This window comes from Pseudophryne corroboree, chromosome 2 (assembly GCF_028390025.1).
Source record: "Pseudophryne corroboree isolate aPseCor3 chromosome 2, aPseCor3.hap2, whole genome shotgun sequence".
Lineage (NCBI taxonomy): Eukaryota > Metazoa > Chordata > Amphibia > Anura > Myobatrachidae > Pseudophryne > Pseudophryne corroboree.
The window spans coordinates 22,087,211-22,106,814 of NC_086445.1; the positions used below are offsets into that span (position 1 = coordinate 22,087,211).

General features: G+C 48.0%; 1 protein-coding gene across 1 annotated transcript in view; it reads left to right on the top strand.

Annotated features, from left to right (window-relative positions):
- The first annotated feature begins 4,049 nt into the window (after positions 1–4,049).
- Positions 4,050–19,604, top strand: part of ATG16L2 (autophagy related 16 like 2) — a 135,078-nt gene continuing 119,523 nt past the window's right edge. The window contains exon 1 of the mRNA XM_063950904.1: positions 4,050–4,214. Within this exon, the coding sequence (XP_063806974.1) occupies positions 4,085–4,214 (130 nt within the window). The 5' untranslated portion in view covers positions 4,050–4,084. The remainder of the gene's footprint in view (positions 4,215–19,604) is intronic.

The window sequence follows — 19,604 nt, forward strand, 5'->3', positions numbered from 1 at the left end:
CTTCAGCCCCGCTATTTTTTTTGCTTTTTCACCCTGGCGGGGGTCTGTATACAGTGCCTATGCACTGTATACCTCTTGTGCCAGCCTGATATGGAGGTTTTATTGCTGCCCGGGGCGCCCCCCCTGCGCCTTGCACCCTTGTAGTGCCGCTTGTGTGTGGGAGCAATGGCGCGCAGCGCGACCGCTGCGCGGTACCTCAAGGAAGAACTGAAGTCTTCTGCCGTCTTTATGAAGTCTTTTTTGCTTCTTTTACTCACCCGGCTTCTTTCTTCTGGCTCTGTGAGGGGGACGACAGCGCGGTTTCGGGAACGAGCAGCTAGGCGAACCAAGTGATCAGACCCTCTGGAGCTAATGGTGTCCAGTAGCCTAAGAAGTAGAGCCTTTGAACTCACAGAAGTAGGGCTGCTTCTCTCCCCTCAGTCCCACGATGCAAGGAGCCTGTAGCCAGCAGGTCTCCCTGAAAATAATAAACCTAGCATAAAGTCTTTTCAGAGAAACTCAGGAGAGCTCCCCTAGTGTGCGTCCAGTCACTCCTGGGCACAGAGTCTAACTGAGGTCTGGAGGTGGGGCATAGAGGGAGGAGCCAGTTCACACCCAGTTGAAAGTCTTAAAGTGTCCATGTCTCCTGCGGATCCCGTCTATACCCCATGGTCCATTTGGAGTCCACAGCATCCTCTAGGACGTATGAGAAAGATGGATAGATGATAGATAGAAAGATAGATAGATAGATAGATAGATAGATAGATAGATAGATAGATAGATAGATAGATAGATATATGTAGATATAGACAGATATATGTAGAGATAGATAGATAGATAGATAGATATATGTAGATATAGACAGATATATGTAGAGATAGATAGATAGATAGATAGATAGATAGATAGATAGATAGATAGATAGATAGATAGATGGATGGATGGATGGATGGATGGATGGATGGATGGATGGATGGATGGATAGATAGATAGATAGATAGATAGATAGATAGATAGATAGATAGATAGATAGATAGATAGATAGATAGAGATATGTAGATATAGACAGATATATGTAGAGATAGATAGATAGATAGATAGATAGATAGATAGATAGATAGATAGATAGATAGATAGATAGATAGATAGATAGATGGATGGATGGATGGATGGATGGATGGATGGATGGATGGATAGATAGATAGATAGATAGATGATAGAGATAAATAATAGATATAGATAGATATACACTGCTCAAAAAAATAAAGGGAACACTAAAATAACACATCCTAGATCTGAATGAATGAAATATTCTTATTAAATACTTTGTTCTTTACATAGTTGAATGTGCTGACAACAAAATTATACAAAAATGATCAATGGAAATCAAATTTATTAACCCATGGAGGTCTGGATTTGGAGTCACCCTCAAAATTAAAGTGGAAAAACACACTACAGGCTGATCCAACTTTGATGTAATGTCCTTAAAACAAGTCAAAATGAGGCTCAGTAGTGTGTGTGGCCTCCACGTGCCTGTATGACCTCCCTACAAGGGTGCAGTACGGCTGACCGGCGGTCTCCTGACCGCCGGTCAGCTTACCGACGCCGGGATCCCGGCAGCATACCGACGCCGGGACCCCGGCAGGGAGGGGCGAGTACAGCAAGCCCCTTGCGGGCTCGGTGGCGACCTGCGGTCGCCATAGGTTCTATTCCCACTCTATGGGTGTCGTGAACACCCACGAGTGGAAATAGTCCCTGTTGGTCGGCATGCCGACCATCGGGATAGTGACCCGTCGGGCTCGTGGAGGAGGTCATGTGACTGTCGGTCAGCTGACCGGCGGTCACACGAATACCACCCCCCTACAACCCACACAAGTGGCTCAGGTAGTGCAGCTCATCCAGGATGGCACATCAATGCGAGCTGTGGCAAGAAGGTTTGCTGTGTCTGTCAGCGTAGTGTTCAGAGCATGGAGGCGCTACCAGGAGACAGGCCAGTACATCAGGAGACGTGGAGGAGGCTGTAGGAGGGCAACAACCCAGCAGCAGGACCGCTACCTCTGCCTTTGTGCAAGGAGGAACAGGAGGAGCACTGCCAGAGCCCTGCAAAATGACCTCCAGCAAGCCACAAATGTGCATGTGTCTACTCAAACGATCAGAAACAGACTCCATGAGGGTGGTATGAGGGCCCGACGTCCACAGGTGGGGGTTGTGCTTACAGCCCAACACCGTGCAGGACGTTTGGCATTTGCCAGAGAACACCAAGATTGGCAAATTCGCCACTGGCGCCCTGTGCTCTTCACAGATGAAAGCAGGTTCTCACTGAGCACATGTGACAGACGTGACAGAGTCTGGAGACGCCAAGGAGAACGTTCTGCTGCCTGCAACATCCTCCAGCATGACCGGTTTGGCAGTGGGTGAGTAATGGTGTGGGGTGGCATTTCTTTGGGGGGCCGCACAGCCCTCCATGTGCTCGCCAGAGGTAGCCTGACTGCCATTAGGTACCGAGATGAGATCCTCAGACCCCTTGTGAGACCATATGCTGGTGCGTTTGGCCCTGGGTTCCTCCTAATGCAAGACAATGCTAGACCTCATCTGGCTGGAGTGTGTCAGCAGTTCCTGCAAGACGAAGGCATTGATGCTATGGACTGGCCCGCCCGTTCCCCAGACCTGAATCCAATTGAGCACATCTAGGACATCATGTCTCGCTCCATCCACCAACGCTACGTTGCACCACAGACTGTCCAGGAGTTGGCGGATGCTTTAGTCCAGGTCTGGGAGGAGATCCCTCAGGAGACCATCCGCCACCTCATCAGGAGCATGCCCAGGCGTTGTAGGGAGGTCATACAGGCACGTGGAGGTCACAGACACTACTGAGCCTCATTTTGACTTGTTTTAAGGACATTACATCAAAGTTGGATCAGCCTGTAGTGTGTTTTTCCACTTTAATTTTGAGGGTGACTCCAAATCCAGACCTCCATGGGTTAATAAATCTGATTTCCATTGATAATTTTTGTGTGATTTTGTTGTCAGCACATTCAACTATGTAAAGAACAAAGTATTTAATAAGAATATTTCATTCATTCAGATCAAGGATGTGTTATTTTAGTGTTCCCTTTATTTTTTTGAGCAGTGTATGTAGATATAGACAGATATATGTAGATATAAATAGATAGATAGATAATATAGATAGATACTGTAGATAGATGGATAGATAGATAGATAGATAGATAGATAGATAGATAGATAGATAGATAGATATATGGATAGACAGACAGATAGATAGATGATAGAGATAAATAATAGATATAGACAGATATATGTAGATATAAATAGATGATAGATACATAGATAGATAGATAGATAGAAGATATAGATAGATACTGTAGATAGATAGATAGAGAGATAGATATATGCAGATATAGATAGATAGATAGATAGATAGAAGATATAGATAGATACTGTAGATAGATAGACAGATATATGCAGATATAGATAGATATATGGATAGACAGATAGATTATAGAGATAAATAATAGATATAGATAGATATATGGATAGACAGATAGATAGATGATAGAGATAAATAATAGATATAGATAGATATATAGATAGATAGAGAGATAAATAATAGATATAGATAGATATATGCAGATATACATAGATATATGGATAGACAGATAGATAGATGATAGAGATAAATAATAGATATAGAGAGATAGATAGATAGATAGATATAGAGATATAATACATGATACACAGACAGACACAGTAACCAGGAAATGTACAGTTATATCATCCATTTGCTCAAGCACCGCCTCCCTGCCAGTTCCCCCGCCCTCTGTGCAATGAACCCCGCCCCGGGGCTGTTACTCCTCCCCCAGACTGTGAGTCCGTCACCATGATGTGCTGCTGCCCCCAGACAGTGCTAGCAGGATGTGACTCCTCCCCCTAGGCTAGAACCCCGCCCCCGGGATATTCTGCGGCCTGCGCCCGGGGTTTGGCCCCTCCCCATTGCGATGACCCCCCCGCCCCCAACAAGTTCTGGACCCGCCCCCAGCAGGCTGTGGCTCCGCCCCCGGCCTGTGTCGGTGACGGCGGCCCCGGGATGCAGCAGCGGCGCCGACGGGAGGATCTCGGTTCCGGAACAGTAGCGGCCTGGAAAACTGACATCATCCGCCAGCTGCGGCACCGAGACCTCTGCCAGCACCGGCGCTTCCAGGAGCTCGTCCTGTCCTGTGAGTACTGCAGAGTATTACTCCTAATCTGTGCTGACTGTGAGTGTTGCTGAGTATTACCCCTGTCCTGTGAGTACTGCAGAGTATTACCCCTGTCCTGTGAGTACTGCAGAGTATTACTCCTAATCTGTGCTGACTGTGAGTGTTGCTGAGTATTACCCCTGTCCTGTGAGTACTGCAGAGTATTACCCCTGTCCTGTGAGTACTGCAGAGTATTACCCCTGTCCTGTCCTGTGAGTACTGCAGAGTATTACTCCAAATCTGTGCTGACTGTGATTGTTGCTGAGTATTACCCCTGTCCTGTGTGTAATGCTGAGTATTACCCCTGTCCTGTCCTGTGAGTACTGGAGAGTATTACCCCTGTCCTGTGAGTACTGGAGAGTATTACCCCTGTCCTGTGAGTACTGGAGAGTATTACCCCTGTCCTGTGAGTACTGCAGAGTATTACCCCTGTCCTGTGAGAACTGGAGAGTATTACCCCTGTCCTGTGAGTACTGGGGAGTATTACCCCTGTCCTGTGAGTACTGGAGAGTATTACCCCTGTCCTGTCCTGTGAGTACTGGAGAGTATTACCCCTGTCCTGTGAGTACTGGAGAGTATTACCCCTGTCCTGTGAGTACTGCAGAGTATTACCCCTGTCCTGTCCTGTGAGAACTGGAGAGTATTACCCCTGTCCTGCAGAGTATTACTCCTAATCTGTGCTGTGAGTGCTGCAGAGTATTACCCCTGTCCTGTGAGTACTGCAGAGTATTATCCTGTCCTGTGAGTACTGTAGAGTATAACTCCTGATCTGTGTTGACTGTGAGTGCTGCAGAGTATTACCCCTGTCCTGCAGAGTATTACTTCTAATCTGTGCTGTGAGTGCTGCAGAGTATTACCCGTGTCCTCCTGTGCTGTGAGGGTTACAGAGTATTATCACTGTGCTGTCCTGTGAGCACTGCAGCGTATTACCCTGTCCTGTGAGGGCTGTAGAGTATTATCCCTGTCTTGTGAGGGCTGTGAATGTTGCAGAGTATTACCGTTGTAACAGTTGCTGTTCAGTTTTAGTGTGTTCTCCCCTCAGTTGCTGCTCAGTATTAGTGAGTGTGTCCTCCCCTCAGTTGCTGCTCAGTATTAGTGAGTGTGTCCTCCCCTCAGTTGCTGCTCAGTATTAGTGAGTGTGTTCTCCCCTCAGTTGCTGCTCAGTATTAGTGAGTGTGTCCTCCCCTCAGTTGCTGCTCAGTATTAGTGAGTGTGTCCTCCCCTCAGTTGCTGCTCAGTATTAGTGAGTGTGTCCTCCCCTCAGTTGCTGCTCAGTATTAGTGAGTGTGTCCTCTCCTCAGTTGGTACTCAGTATTAGTGAGTGTGTCCTCCCCTCAGTTGCTGCTTTGTATTAGTGAGTGTGTCCTCCCCTCAGTTGCTGCTCAGTATTAGTGAGTGTGTCCTCCCCTCAGTCGCTGCTCAGTATTAGTGAGTGCGTCCTCACTTTAGTTTCTCTCAGTATTAGTGAGTGTGTCCTCTCCTCAGTTGCTGCTCAGTATTAGTGAGTGTGTCCTCTCCTCAGTTGCTGCTCAGTATTAGTGAGTGTGTCCTCTCCTCAGTTGCTGCTCAGTATTAGTGAGTGTGTCCTCTCCTCAGTTGCTGCTCAGTATTAGTGAGTGTGTCCTCTCCTCAGTTGCTGCTCAGTATTAGTGAGTGTGTCCTCCCCTCAGTTGCTGCTCAGTATTAGTGAGTGTGTCCTCCCCTCAGTTGCTGCTCAGTATTAGTGAGTGTGTCCTCTCCTCAGTTGGTACTCAGTATTAGTGAGTGTGTCCTCCCCTCAGTTGCTGCTTTGTATTAGTGAGTGTGTCCTCCCCTCAGTTGCTGCTTTGTATTAGTGAGTGTGTCCTCCCCTCAGTCGCTGCTCAGTATTAGTGAGTGCGTCCTCACTTTAGTTTCTCTCAGTATTAGTGAGTGTGTCCTCCCCTCAGTTGCTGCTCAGTAATAGTGAGTGTGTCCTCCCCTCAGTTGCAGCTCAGTATTAGTGAGTGTGTCCTTTCCTCAGTTAATACTCAGTATTAGTGAGTGTGTCCTCCCCTCAGTTGCTGCTTTGTATTAGTGAGTGTGTTCTCCCCTCAGTTGCTGCTCAGTATTAGTGAGTGCGTCCTCACTTTAGTTACTGCTCAGTATTAGTGAGTGTGTCCTCCCCTCAGTTGCTGCTCAGTATTAGTGAGTGTGTCCTCCCCTCAGTCGCTGCTCAGTATTAGTGAGTGCGTCCTCACTTTAGTTTCTGCTCAGTATTAGTGAGTGTGTCCTCCCCTCAGTTGCTGCTCAGTAATAGTGAGTGTGTCCTCCCCTCAGTTGCTGCTCAGTATTAGTGAGTGTGTCCTTTCCTCAGTTGGTACTCAGTATTAGTGAGTGTGTCCTCCCCTCAGTTGCTGCTTTGTATTAGTGAGTGTGTCCTCCCCTCAGTTGCTGCTCAGTATTAGTGAGTGCGTCCTCACTTTAGTTACTGCTCAGTATTAGTGAGTGTGTCCTCCCCTCAGTTGCTGCTCAGTATTAGTGAGTGTGTCCTCCCCTCAGTTGCTGCTCAGTATTAGCGAGTGTGTCCTCTCCTCAGTTGGTACTCAGTATTAGTGAGTGTGTCCTCCCCTCAGTTGCTGCTTTGTATTAGTGAGTGTGTCCTCCCCTCAGTTGCTGCTCAGTATTAGTGAGTGTGTCCTCCCCTCAGTCGCTGCTCAGTATTAGTGAGTGCGTCCTCACTTTAGTTTCTCTCAGTATTAGTGAGTGTGTCCTCTCCTCAGTTGCTGCTCAGTATTAGTGAGTGTGTCCTCTCCTCCGTTGCTGCTCAGTATTAGTGAGTGTGTCCTCTCCTCAGTTGCTGCTCAGTATTAGTGAGTGTGTCCTCTCCTCAGTTGCTGCTCAGTATTAGTGAGTGTGTCCTCCCCTCAGTTGCTGCTCAGTATTAGTGAGTGTGTCCTCCCCTCAGTTGCTGCTCAGTATTAGTGAGTGTGTCCTCTCCTCAGTTGGTACTCAGTATTAGTGAGTGTGTCCTCCCCTCAGTTGCTGCTTTGTATTAGTGAGTGTGTCCTCCCCTCAGTTGCTGCTTTGTATTAGTGAGTGTGTCCTCCCCTCAGTCGCTGCTCAGTATTAGTGAGTGCGTCCTCACTTTAGTTTCTCTCAGTATTAGTGAGTGTGTCCTCCCCTCAGTTGCTGCTCAGTAATAGTGAGTGTGTCCTCCCCTCAGTTGCAGCTCAGTATTAGTGAGTGTGTCCTTTCCTCAGTTAATACTCAGTATTAGTGAGTGTGTCCTCCCCTCAGTTGCTGCTTTGTATTAGTGAGTGTGTTCTCCCCTCAGTTGCTGCTCAGTATTAGTGAGTGCGTCCTCACTTTAGTTACTGCTCAGTATTAGTGAGTGTGTCCTCCCCTCAGTTGCTGCTCAGTATTAGTGAGTGTGTCCTCCCCTCAGTTGCTGCTCAGTATTAGCGAGTGTGTCCTCTCCTCAGTTGGTACTCAGTATTAGTGAGTGTGTCCTCCCCTCAGTTGCTGCTTTGTATTAGTGAGTGTGTCCTCCCCTCAGTTGCTGCTCAGTATTAGTGAGTGTGTCCTCCCCTCAGTCGCTGCTCAGTATTAGTGAGTGCGTCCTCACTTTAGTTTCTCTCAGTATTAGTGAGTGTGTCCTCTCCTCAGTTGCTGCTCAGTATTAGTGAGTGTGTCCTCTCCTCCGTTGCTGCTCAGTATTAGTGAGTGTGTCCTCTCCTCAGTTGCTGCTCAGTATTAGTGAGTGTGTCCTCTCCTCAGTTGCTGCTCAGTATTAGTGAGTGTGTCCTCCCCTCAGTTGCTGCTCAGTATTAGTGAGTATGTCCTCCCCTCAGTTGCTGCTCAGTATTAGTGAGTGTGTCCTCTCCTCAGTTGGTACTCAGTATTAGTGAGTGTGTCCTCCCCTCAGTTGCTGCTTTGTATTAGTGAGTGTGTCCTCCCCTCAGTTGCTGCTCAGTATTAGTGAGTGCGTCCTCACTTTAGTTACTGCTCAGTATTAGTGAGTGTGTCCTCCCCTCAGTTGCTGCTCAGTATTAGTGAGTGTGTCCTCCCCTCAGTTGCTGCTCAGTATTAGCGAGTGTGTCCTCTCCTCAGTTGGTACTCAGTATTAGTGAGTGTGTCCTCCCCTCAGTTGCTGCTTTGTATTAGTGAGTGTGTCCTCCCCTCAGTTGCTGCTCAGTATTAGTGAGTGTGTCCTCCCCTCAGTCGCTGCTCAGTATTAGTGAGTGCGTCCTCACTTTAGTTTCTCTCAGTATTAGTGAGTGTGTCCTCTCCTCAGTTGCTGCTCAGTATTAGTGAGTGTGTCCTCTCCTCCGTTGCTGCTCAGTATTAGTGAGTGTGTCCTCTCCTCAGTTGCTGCTCAGTATTAGTGAGTGTGTCCTCTCCTCAGTTGCTGCTCAGTATTAGTGAGTGTGTCCTCCCCTCAGTTGCTGCTCAGTATTAGTGAGTGTGTCCTCCCCTCAGTTGCTGCTCAGTATTAGTGAGTGTGTCCTCCCCTCAGTTGCTGCTCAGTATTAGTGAGTGCGTCCTCACTTTAGTTACTGCTCAGTATTAGTGAGTGTGTCCTCCCCTCAGTTGCTGCTCAGTATTAGTGAGTGTGTCCTCCCCTCAGTTGCTGCTCAGTATTAGTGAGTGTGTCCTCCCCTCAGTCGCTGCTCAGTATTAGTGAGTGCGTCCTCACTTTAGTTTCTGCTCAGTATTAGTGAGTGTGTCCTCCCCTCAGTTGCTGCTCAGTAATAGTGAGTGTGTCCTCCCCTCAGTTGCTGCTCAGTATTAGTGAGTGTGTCCTTTCCTCAGTTGGTACTCAGTATTAGTGAGTGTGTCCTCCCCTCAGTTGCTGCTTTGTATTAGTGAGTGTGTCCTCCCCTCAGTTGCTGCTCAGTATTAGTGAGTGCGTCCTCACTTTAGTTACTGCTCAGTATTAGTGAGTGTGTCCTCCCCTCAGTTGCTGCTCAGTATTAGTGAGTGTGTCCTCCCCTCAGTTGCTGCTCAGTATTAGTGAGTGTGTCCTCTCCTCAGTTGGTACTCAGTATTAGTGAGTGTGTCCTCCCCTCAGTTGGTACTCAGTATTAGTGAGTGTGTCCTCTCCTCAGTTGCTGCTGAGTATTAGTGAGTGTGTCCTCCCCTCAGTTGCTGCTGAGTATTAGTGAGTGTGTCCTCCTCCCCTCAGTTGCTGCTCAGTATTAGTGAGTGTGTCCTCTCCTCAGTTGCTGCTCAGTATTAGTGAGTGTGTCCTCCCCTCAGTTGCTGCTTTGTATTAGTAAATGTGTCCTCTCCTCAGTTGCTGCTCAGTATTAGTGTGTGTGTACTCCCCATAGTTGCTGCTCAGTATTAGTGAGTGTGTCCTTCTCCCCATAGTTGCTGCTCAGTATTAGTGAGTGTGTCCTTCTCCCCATAGTTGCTGCTCAGTATTAGTGAGTGTGTCCTCCTCCCCTCAGTTGCTGCTCAGTATTAGTGAGTGTGTCCTCCCCTCAGTTTCTGCTTTGTATTAGTAAATGTGTCCTCTCCTCAGTTGCTGCTCAGTATTAGTGAGTGTGTCCTCTCCTCAGTTGCTGCTCAGTATTAGTGAGTGTGTCCTCTCCTCAGTTGCTGCTCAGTATTAGTGAGTGTGTCCTCCCCTCAGTTGCTGCTCAGTATTAGTGAGTGTGTCCTCCCCTCAGTTGCTGCTCAGTATTAGTGAGTGTGTCCTCTCCTCAGTTGGTACTCAGTATTAGTGAGTGTGTCCTCCCCTCAGTTGCTGCTTTGTATTAGTGAGTGTGTCCTCCCCTCAGTTGCTGCTTTGTATTAGTGAGTGTGTCCTCCCCTCAGTCGCTGCTCAGTATTAGTGAGTGCGTCCTCACTTTAGTTACTGCTCAGTATTAGTGAATGTGTCCTCCCCTCAGTTGCTGCTCAGTATTAGTGAGTGTGTCCTCCCCTCAGTTGCTGCTTTGTATTAGTAAATGTGTCCTCTCCTCAGTTGCTGCTCAGTATTAGTGTGTGTGTACTCCCCTCAGTTGCTGCTCAGTATTAGTGAGTGTGTCCTTCTCCCCATAGTTGCTGCTCAGTATTAGTGAGTGTGTCCTCCTCCCCTCAGTTGCTGCTCAGTATTAGTGAGTGTGTCCTCCCCTCAGTTGCTGCTTTGTATTAGTAAATGTGTCCTCTCCTCAGTTGCTGCTCAGTATTAGTGAGTGTGTCCTCCCCTCAGTTGCTGCTCAGTATTAGTGAGTGTGTCCTCCTCCCCTCAGTTGCTGCTCAGTATTAGTGAGTGTGTCCTCTCCTCAGTTGCTGCTCAGTATTAGTGAGTGTGTCCTCTCCTCAGTTGCTGCTCAGTATTAGTGAGTGTGTCCTCTCCTCAGTTGCTGCTCAGTATTAGTGAGTGTGTCCTCCCCTCAGTTGCTGCTCAGTATTAGTGAGTGTGTCCTCCCCTCAGTTGCTGCTCAGTATTAGTGAGTGTGTCCTCCCCTCAGTTGCTGCTCAGTATTAGTGAGTGTGTCCTCTCCTCAGTTGCTGCTCAGTATTAGTGAGTGTGTCCTCCCCTCAGTTGCTGCTCAGTATTAGTGAGTGTGTCCTCTCCTCAGTTGCTGCTCAGTATTAGTGAGTGTGTCTTCTCCTCAGTTGCTGCTCAGTATTAGTGAGTGTGTCCTCCCCTCAGTTGCTGCTGAGTATTAGTGAGTGTGTCCTCCCCTCAGTTGCTGCTTTGTATTAGTAAATGTGTCCTCACTTTAGTTTCTGCTCAGTAATAGTGAGTGTGTCCTCCCCTCAGTTGCTGCTCAGTAATAGTGAGTGTGTCCTCTCCTCAGTTGCTGCTCAGTATTAGTGAGTGTGTCCTCTCCTCAGTTGCTGCTCAGTATTAGTGAGTGTGTCCTCTCCTCAGTTGCTTTGTATTAGTAAATGTGTCCTCTCCTCAGTTGCTGCTCAGTATTAGTGAGTGTGTACTCCCCTCAGTTGCTGCTTTGTATTAGTGAGTGTGTCCTCCCCTTAGTTGCTGCTCAGTATTAGTGAGTGTGTCCTCTCCTCAGTTGCTGCTCAGTATTAGTGAGTGTGTCCTCTCCTCAGTTGCTGCTCAGTATTAGTGTGTGTGTGTACTCCCCTCAGTTGCTGCTCAGTATTAGTGAGTGTGTCCTCCTCCCCTCAGTTGCTGCTCAGTATTAGTGAGTGTGTCCTCTCCTCAGTTGCTGCTCAGTATTAGTGAGTGTGTCCTCTCCTCAGTTGCTGCTCAGTATTAGTGAGTGTGTCCTCTCCTCAGTTGCTGCTCAGTATTAGTGAGTGTGTCCTCTCCTCAGTTGCTGCTCAGTATTAGTGAGTGTGTCCTCCCCTCAGTTGCTGCTCAGTATTAGTGAGTGTGTCCTCCCCTCAGTTGCTGCTCAGTAATAGTGAGTGTGTCCTCTCCTCAGTTGCTGCTCAGTATTAGTGAGTGTGTCCTCTCCTCAGTTGCTGCTCAGTATTAGTGAGTGTGTCCTCTCCTCAGTTGCTGATTTGTATTAGTAAATGTGTCCTCTCCTCAGTTACTGCTCAGTATTAGTGAGTGTGTACTCCCCTCAGTTGCTGCTTTGTATTAGTGAGTGTGTCCTCCCGTCAGTTGCTGCTCAGTATTAGTGAGTGTGTCCTCTCCTCAGTTGCTGCTCAGTATTAGTGAGTGTGTCCTCTCCTCAGTTGCTGCTCAGTATTAGTGAGTGTGTCCTCCCCTCAGTTGCTGCTTTGTATTAGTAAATGTGTCCTCTCCTCAGTTGCTGCTCAGTATTAGTGTGTCCCCTCCTCCCCTCAGTTGCTGCTCAGTATTAGTGAGTGTGTCCTCTCCTCAGTTGCTGCTCAGTATTAGTGAGTGTGTCCTCTCCTCAGTTGCTGCTCAGTATTAGTGAGTGTGTCCTCTCCTCAGTTGCTGCTTTGTATTAGTAAATGTGTCCTCTCCTCAGTTGCTGCTCAGTATTAGTGAGTGTGTCCTCCTCCCCTCAGTTGCTGCTCAGTATTAGTGAGTGTGTCCTCTCCTCAGTTGCTGCTCAGTATTAGTGAGTGTGTCCTCTCCTCAGTTGCTGCTCAGTATTAGTGAGTGTGTCATCTCCTCAGTTGCTGCTCAGTATTAGTGAGTTTGTCCTCTCCTCAGTTGCTGCTCAGTATTAGTGAGTGTGTCCCCTCCTCAGTTGCTGCTCAGTATTAGTGAGTGTGTCCTCCCCTCAGTTGCTGCTCAGTATTAGTGAGTGTGTCCTCCCCTCAGTTGCTGCTCAGTATTAGTGAGTGTGTCCTCCCCTCAGTTGCTGCTTTGTATTAGTAAATGTGTCCTCACTTTAGTTTCTGCTCAGTATTAGTGAGTGTGTCCTTCCATTCAGTTGCTGCTCAGTAATAGTGAGTTTGTCCTCTCCTCAGTTGCTTCTCAGTATTAGTGAGTGTGTCCTCTCCTCAGTTGCTGCTCAGTATTAGTGAGTGTGTCCTCCCCTCAGTTGCTGCTTTGTATTAGTAAATGTGTCCTCTCCTCAGTTGCTGCTCAGTATTAGTGAGTGTGTACTCCCCTCAGTTGCTGCTTTGTATTAGTGAGTGTGTCCTCCCCTCAGTTGCTGCTCAGTATTAGTGAGTGTGTCCTCCCCTCAGTTGCTGCTCAGTATTAGTGAGTGTGTCCTCCCCTCAGTTGCTGCTCAGTATTAGTGAGTGTGTCCACCTCCCCTCAGTTGCTGCTCATTATTAGTGAGTGTGTCCTCTCCTCAGTTGCTGCTCAGTATTAGTGAGTGTGTCCTCCTCCCCTCAGTTGCTGCTCAGTATTAGTGAGTGTGTCCTCCTCCCCTCAGTTGCGGCTGAGTATTAGTGAGTGTGTCCTCCCCTCAGTTGCTGCTTTGTATTAGTAAATGTGTCCTCACTTTAGTTTCTGCTCAGTATTAGTGAGTGTGTCCTCCCCTCAGTTGCTGCTCAGTAATAGTGAGTGTGTCCTCTCCTCAGTTGCTGCTCAGTATTAGTGAGTGTGTCCTCTCCTCAGTTGCTGCTCAGTATTAGTGAGTGTGTCCTCCCCTCAGTTGCTGCTTTGTATTAGTAAATGTGTCCTCCTCAGTTGCTGCTCAGTATTAGTGAGTGTGTACTCCCCTCAGTTGCTGCTTTGTATTAGTGAGCGTGTCCTCCCCTCAGTTGCTGCTCAGTATTAGTGAGTGTGTCCTCTCCTCAGTTGCTGCTCAGTATTAGTGAGTGTGTCCTCTCCTCAGTTGCTGCTCAGTATTAGTGAGTGTGTCCTCCCCTCAGTTTCTGCTTTGTATTAGTAAATGTGTCCTCTCCTCAGTTGCTGCTCAGTATTAGTGTGTGTGTACTCCCCTCAGTTGCTGCTCAGTATTAGTGAGTGTGTCCTCCTCCCCTCAGTTGCTGTTCAGTATTAGTGAGTGTGTCCTCTCCTCAGTTGCTGCTCAGTATTAGTGAGTGTGTCCTCTCCTCAGTTGCTGCTCAGTATTAGTGAGTGTGTCCTCTCCTCAGTTGCTGCTCAGTATTAGTGTGTGTGTGTACTCCCCTCAGTTGCTGCTCAGTATTAGTGAGTGTGTCCTCTCCTCAGTTGCTGCTCAGTATTAGTGAGTGTGTCCTCTCCTCAGTTGCTGCTCAGTATTAGTGAGTGTGTCCTCTCCTCAGTTGCTGCTTTGTATTAGTAAATGTGTCCTCTCCTCAGTTGCTGCTCAGTATTAGTGAGTGTGTACTCCCCTCAGTTGCTGCTTTGTATTAGTGAGTGTGTCCTCCCCTCAGTTGCTGCTCAGTATTAGTGAGTGTGTCCTCTCCTCAGTTGCTGCTCAGTATTAGTGAGTGTGTCCTCTCCTCAGTTGCTGCTCAGTATTAGTGAGTGTGTCCTCCCCTCAGTTGCTGCTTTGTATTAGTAAATGTGTCCTCTCCTCAGTTGCTGCTCAGTATTAGTGTGTGTGTACTCCCCTCAGTTGCTGCTCAGTATTAGTGAGTGTGTCCTCCTCCCCTCAGTTGCTGCTCAGTATTAGTGAGTGTGTCCTCTCCTCAGTTGCTGCTCAGTATTAGTGAGTGTGTCCTCTCCTCAGTTGCTGCTCAGTATTAGTGAGTGTGTCCTCTCCTCAGTTGCTGCTCAGTATTAGTGTGTGTCCTCTCCTCAGTTGCTGCTCAGTATTAGTGAGTGTGTCCTCCCCTCAGTTGCTGCTCAGTAATAGTGAGTGTGTCCTCTCCTCAGTTGCTGCTCAGTATTAGTGAGTGTGTCCTCTCCTCAGTTGCTGCTCAGTATTAGTGAGTGTGTCCTCTCCTCAGTTGCTGCTCAGTATTAGTGAGTGTGTCCTCTCCTCAGTTGCTGCTGAGTATTAGTGAGTGTGTCCTCCCCTCAGTTGCTGCTTTGTATTAGTAAATGTGTCCTCACTTTAGTTTCTGCTCAGTATTAGTGAGTGTGTCCTTCCATTCAGTTGCTGCTCAGTAATAGTGAGTTTGTCCTCTCCTCAGTTGCTTCTCAGTATTAGTGAGTGTGTCCTCTCCTCAGTTGCTGCTCAGTATTAGTGAGTGTGTCCTCCCCTCAGTTGCTGCTTTGTATTATTAAATGTGTCCTCTCCTCAGTTGCTGCTCAGTATTAGGGAGTGTGTACTCCCCTCAGTTGCTGCTTTGTATTAGTGAGTGTGTCCTCCCCTCAGTTGCTGTTCAGTATTAGTGAGTGTGTCCTCCCCTCAGTTGCTGCTCAGTATTAGTGAATGTGTCCTCCCCTCAGTTGCTGCTCAGTATTAGTGAGTGTGTCCACCTCCCCTCAGTTGCTGCTCATTATTAGTGAATGTGTCCTCCCCTCAGTTGCTGCTCAGTATTAGTGAATGTGTCCTCCCCTCAGTTGCTGCTCAGTATTAGTGAGTGTGTCTACCTCCCCTCAGTTGCTGCTCATTATTAGTGAGTGTGTCCTCTCCTCAGTTGCTGCTCAGTATTAGTGAGTGTGTCCTCCTCCCCTCAGTTGCTGCTCAGTATTAGTGAGTGTGTCCTCCCCTCAGTTGCTGCTCAGTATTAGTGAGTGTGTACTCCCCTCAGTTGCTCGCTCTGTATTAGTGAGTGTGTCCTCCCCTCAGTTGCTGCTCAGTATTGGTGAGTGTGTCCTCTCCTCAGTTGCTGCTCAGTATTAGTGAGTGTGTCCTCCCCTCAGTTGCTGCTCAGTATTAGAGAGTGTGTCCTCCTCCCCTCAGTTGCTGCTCAGTATTAGTGAGTGTGTCCTCTCCTCAGTTGCTGCTCAGTATTAGTGAGTGTGTCCTCTCCTCAGTTGCTGCTCAGTATTAGTGAGTGTGTCCTCCCCTCAGTTGCTGCTCTGCATTAGTAAGTGTACTCCCCTCAGTTGCTGCTCTGCATTAGCGAGTGTGTCCTCCCCTCAGTTGCTGCTCTGCATTAGTGAGTGTGTACTCCCCTCAGTTGCTGCTCTGTATTAGTGAGTGTGTCCTCCCCTCAGTTGCTGCTCAGTATTAGTGAGTGTGTCCTCTCCTCAGTTGCTGCTCAGTATTAGTGAGTGTGTCCTCCCCTCAGTTGCTGCTCAGTATTAGTGAGTGTGTCCTCCCCTCAGTTGCTACTCTGTATTAGTGAGTGTGTACTCCCCTCAGTTGCTGCTCAGTATTAGTGAGTGTGTACTCCCCTCAGTTGCTGCTCAGTATTAGTGAGTGTGTTCTCCCCTCAGTTGCTGCTCAGTATTAGTGAGTGTGTCCTCCCCTCAGTTGCTGCTCAGTATTAGTGAGTGTGTCCTCCCCTCAGTTGCTGCCCAGTATTAGTGAGTGTGTCCTCCCATCAGTTGCTGCCCAGTATTAGTGAGTGTGTTCTCCCCTCAGTTGCTGCTCAGTATTAGTGAGTGTGTCCTCCCCTCAGTTGCTGCTCAGTATTAGTGAGTGTGTCCTCCCCTCAGTTGCTGCTCAGTATTAGTGAGTGTGTCCTCCCCTCAGTTGCTGCCCAGTATTAGTGAGTGTGTCCTCCCATCAGTTGCTGCCCAGTATTAGTGAGTGTGTTCTCCCCTCAGTTGCTGCTCAGTATTAGTGAGTGTGTCCTCCCCTCAGTTGCTGCTCAGTATTAGTGAGCGTGTCCTCCCCTCAGTTGCTGCTCAGTATTAGTGAGTGTGTCCTCCCCTCAGTTGCTGCTCAGTATTATCGAGTAAGTGTAGCGCAGTTACTGGGCAGGAAGATGATATAATATTGCTGTACGAGCGGTTTGGTGGCTGCCAGTCGCCATGTAGTGCAGAGCAATATTGCGCCGATTGTTAGTGCAGCCTACTCATTGTACTGCCTAGTATTGGTCCACGAGGTCTACTGTTCAGTATTAATGAGCATAGCCCCTTCGTTTTATTACTCCTTACTATACCTGGACCCTGACTCATAATAATAAGATACTTTTCCTGCTTATTAAAGTAATTTTCTAGCACAGAATATCCAGGATGGATTTTCGTGTATTGATGAATGCTGTTCTCTCTGATAATGAGTGTGGTAAGCAGAAGCAGAGTCTCCTCAGTTGCTGCTCAGTATTAGTGAGTGTGTCCTCTCCTCAGTTGCTGCTCAGTATTAGTGTGTGTGTACTCCCCTCAGTTGCTGCTCAGTATTAGTGAGTGTGTCCTCCTCCCCTCAGTTGCTGCTCAGTATTAGTGAGTGTGTCCTCTCCTCAGTTGCTGCTCAGTATTAGTGAGTGTGTCCTCTCCTCAGTTGCTGCTCAGTATTAGTGAGTGTGTCCTCTCCTCAGTTGCTGCTCAGTATTAGTGAGTGTGTCCTCCCCTCAGTTGCTGCTCAGTATTAGTGAGTGTGTCCTCCCCTCAGTTGCTGCTCAGTAATAGTGAGTGTGTCCTCTCCTCAGTTGCTGCTCAGTATTAGTGAGTGTGTCCTCTCCTCAGTTGCTGCTCAGTATTAGTGAGTGTGTCCTCTCCTCAGTTGCTGATTTGTATTAGTAAATGTGTCCTCTCCTCAGTTACTGCTCAGTATTAGTGAGTGTGTACTCCCCTCAGTTGCTGCTTTGTATTAGTGAGTGTGTCCTCCCGTCAGTTGCTGCTCAGTATTAGTGAGTGTGTCCTCTCCTCAGTTGCTGCTCAGTATTAGTGAGTGTGTCCTCTCCTCAGTTGCTGCTCAGTATTAGTGAGTGTGTCCTCCCCTCAGTTGCTGCTTTGTATTAGTAAATGTGTCCTCTCCTCAGTTGCAGCTCAGTATTAGTGTGTCCCCTCCTCCCCTCAGTTGCTGCTCAGTATTAGTGAGTGTGTCCTCTCCTCAGTAGCTGCTCAGTATTAGTGAGTGTGTCCTCTCCTCAGTTGCTGCTCAGTATTAGTGAGTGTGTCCTCTCCTCAGTTGCTGCTTTGTATTAGTAAATGTGTCCTCTCCTCAGTTGCTGCTCAGTATTAGTGAGTGTGTCCTCCTCCCCTCAGTTGCTGCTCAGTATTAGTGAGTGTGTCCTCTCCTCAGTTGCTGCTCAGTATTAGTGAGTGTGTCCTCTCCTCAGTTGCTGCTCAGTATTAGTGAGTGTGTCCTCTCCTCAGTTGCTGCTCAGTATTAGTGAGTTTGTCCTCTCCTCAGTTGCTGCTCAGTATTAGTGAGTGTGTCCCCTCCTCAGTTGCTGCTCAGTATTAGTGAGTGTGTCCTCCCCTCAGTTGCTGCTCAGTATTAGTGAGTGTGTCCTCCCCTCAGTTGCTGCTCAGTATTAGTGAGTGTGTCCTCCCCTCAGTTGCTGCTTTGTATTAGTAAATGTGTCCTCACTTTAGTTTCTGCTCAGTATTAGTGAGTGTGTCCTTCCATTCAGTTGCTGCTCAGTAATAGTGAGTTTGTCCTCTCCTCAGTTGCTTCTCAGTATTAGTGAGTGTGTCCTCTCCTCAGTTGCTGCTCAGTATTAGTGAGTGTGTCCTCCCCTCAGTTGCTGCTTTGTATTAGTAAATGTGTCCTCTCCTCAGTTGCTGCTCAGTATTAGTGAGTGTGTACTCCCCTCAGTTGCTGCTTTGTATTAGTGAGTGTGTCCTCCCCTCAGTTGCTGCTCAGTATTAGTGAGTGTGTCCTCCCCTCAGTTGCTGCTCAGTATTAGTGAGTGTGTCCTCCCCTCAGTTGCTGCTCAGTATTAGTGAGTGTGTCCACCTCCCCTCAGTTGCTGCTCATTATTAGTGAGTGTGTCCTCTCCTCAGTTGCTGCTCAGTATTAGTGAGTGTGTCCTCCTCCCCTCAGTTGCTGCTCAGTATTAGTGAGTGTGTCCTCCTCCCCTCAGTTGCGGCTGAGTATTAGTGAGTGTGTCCTCCCCTCAGTTGCTGCTTTGTATTAGTAAATGTGTCCTCACTTTAGTTTCTGCTCAGTATTAGTGAGTGTGTCCTCCCCTCAGTTGCTGCTCAGTAATAGTGAGTGTGTCCTCTCCTCAGTTGCTGCTCAGTATTAGTGAGTGTGTCCTCTCCTCAGTTGCTGCTCAGTATTAGTGAGTGTGTCCTCCCCTCAGTTGCTGCTTTGTATTAGTAAATGTGTCCTCCTCAGTTGCTGCTCAGTATTAGTGAGTGTGTACTCCCCTCAGTTGCTGCTTTGTATTAGTGAGCGTGTCCTCCCCTCAGTTGCTGCTCAGTATTAGTGAGTGTGTCCTCTCCTCAGTTGCTGCTCAGTATTAGTGAGTGTGTCCTCTCCTCAGTTGCTGCTCAGTATTAGTGAGTGTGTCCTCCCCTCAATTTCTGCTTTGTATTAGTAAATGTGTCCTCTCCTCAGTTGCTGCTCAGTATTAGTGTGTGTGTACTCCCCTCAGTTGCTGCTCAGTATTAGTGAGTGTGTCCTCCTCCCCTCAGTTGCTGCTCAGTATTAGTGAGTGTGTCCTCTCCTCAGTTGCTGCTCAGTATTAGTGAGTGTGTCCTCTCCTCAGTTGCTGCTCAGTATTAGTGAGTGTGTCCTCTCCTCAGTTGCTGCTCAGTATTAGTGTGTGTGTGTGTACTCCCCTCAGTTGCTGCTCAGTAATAGTGAGTGTGTCCTCTCCTCAGTTGCTGCTCAGTATTAGTGAGTGTGTCCTCTCCTCAGTTGCTGCTCAGTATTAGTGAGTGTGTCCTCTCCTCAGTTGCTGCTTTGTATTAGTAAATGTGTCCTCTCCTCAGTTGCTGCTCAGTATTAGTGAGTGTGTACTCCCCTCAGTTGCTGCTTTGTATTAGTGAGTGTGTCCTCCCCTCAGTTGCTGCTCAGTATTAGTGAGTGTGTCCTCTCCTCAGTTGCTGCTCAGTATTAGTGAGTGTGTCCTCTCCTCAGTTGCTGCTCAGTATTAGTGAGTGTGTCCTCCCCTCAGTTGCTGCTTTGTATTAGTAAATGTGTCCTCTCCTCAGTTGCTGCTCAGTATTAGTGTGTGTGTACTCCCCTCAGTTGCTGCTCAGTATTAGTGAGTGTGTCCTCCTCCCCTCAGTTGCTGCTCAGTATTAGTGAGTGTGTCCTCTCCTCAGTTGCTGCTCAGTATTAGTGAGTGTGTCCTCTCCTCAGTTGCTGCTCAGTATTAGTGAGTGTGTCCTCTCCTCAGTTGCTG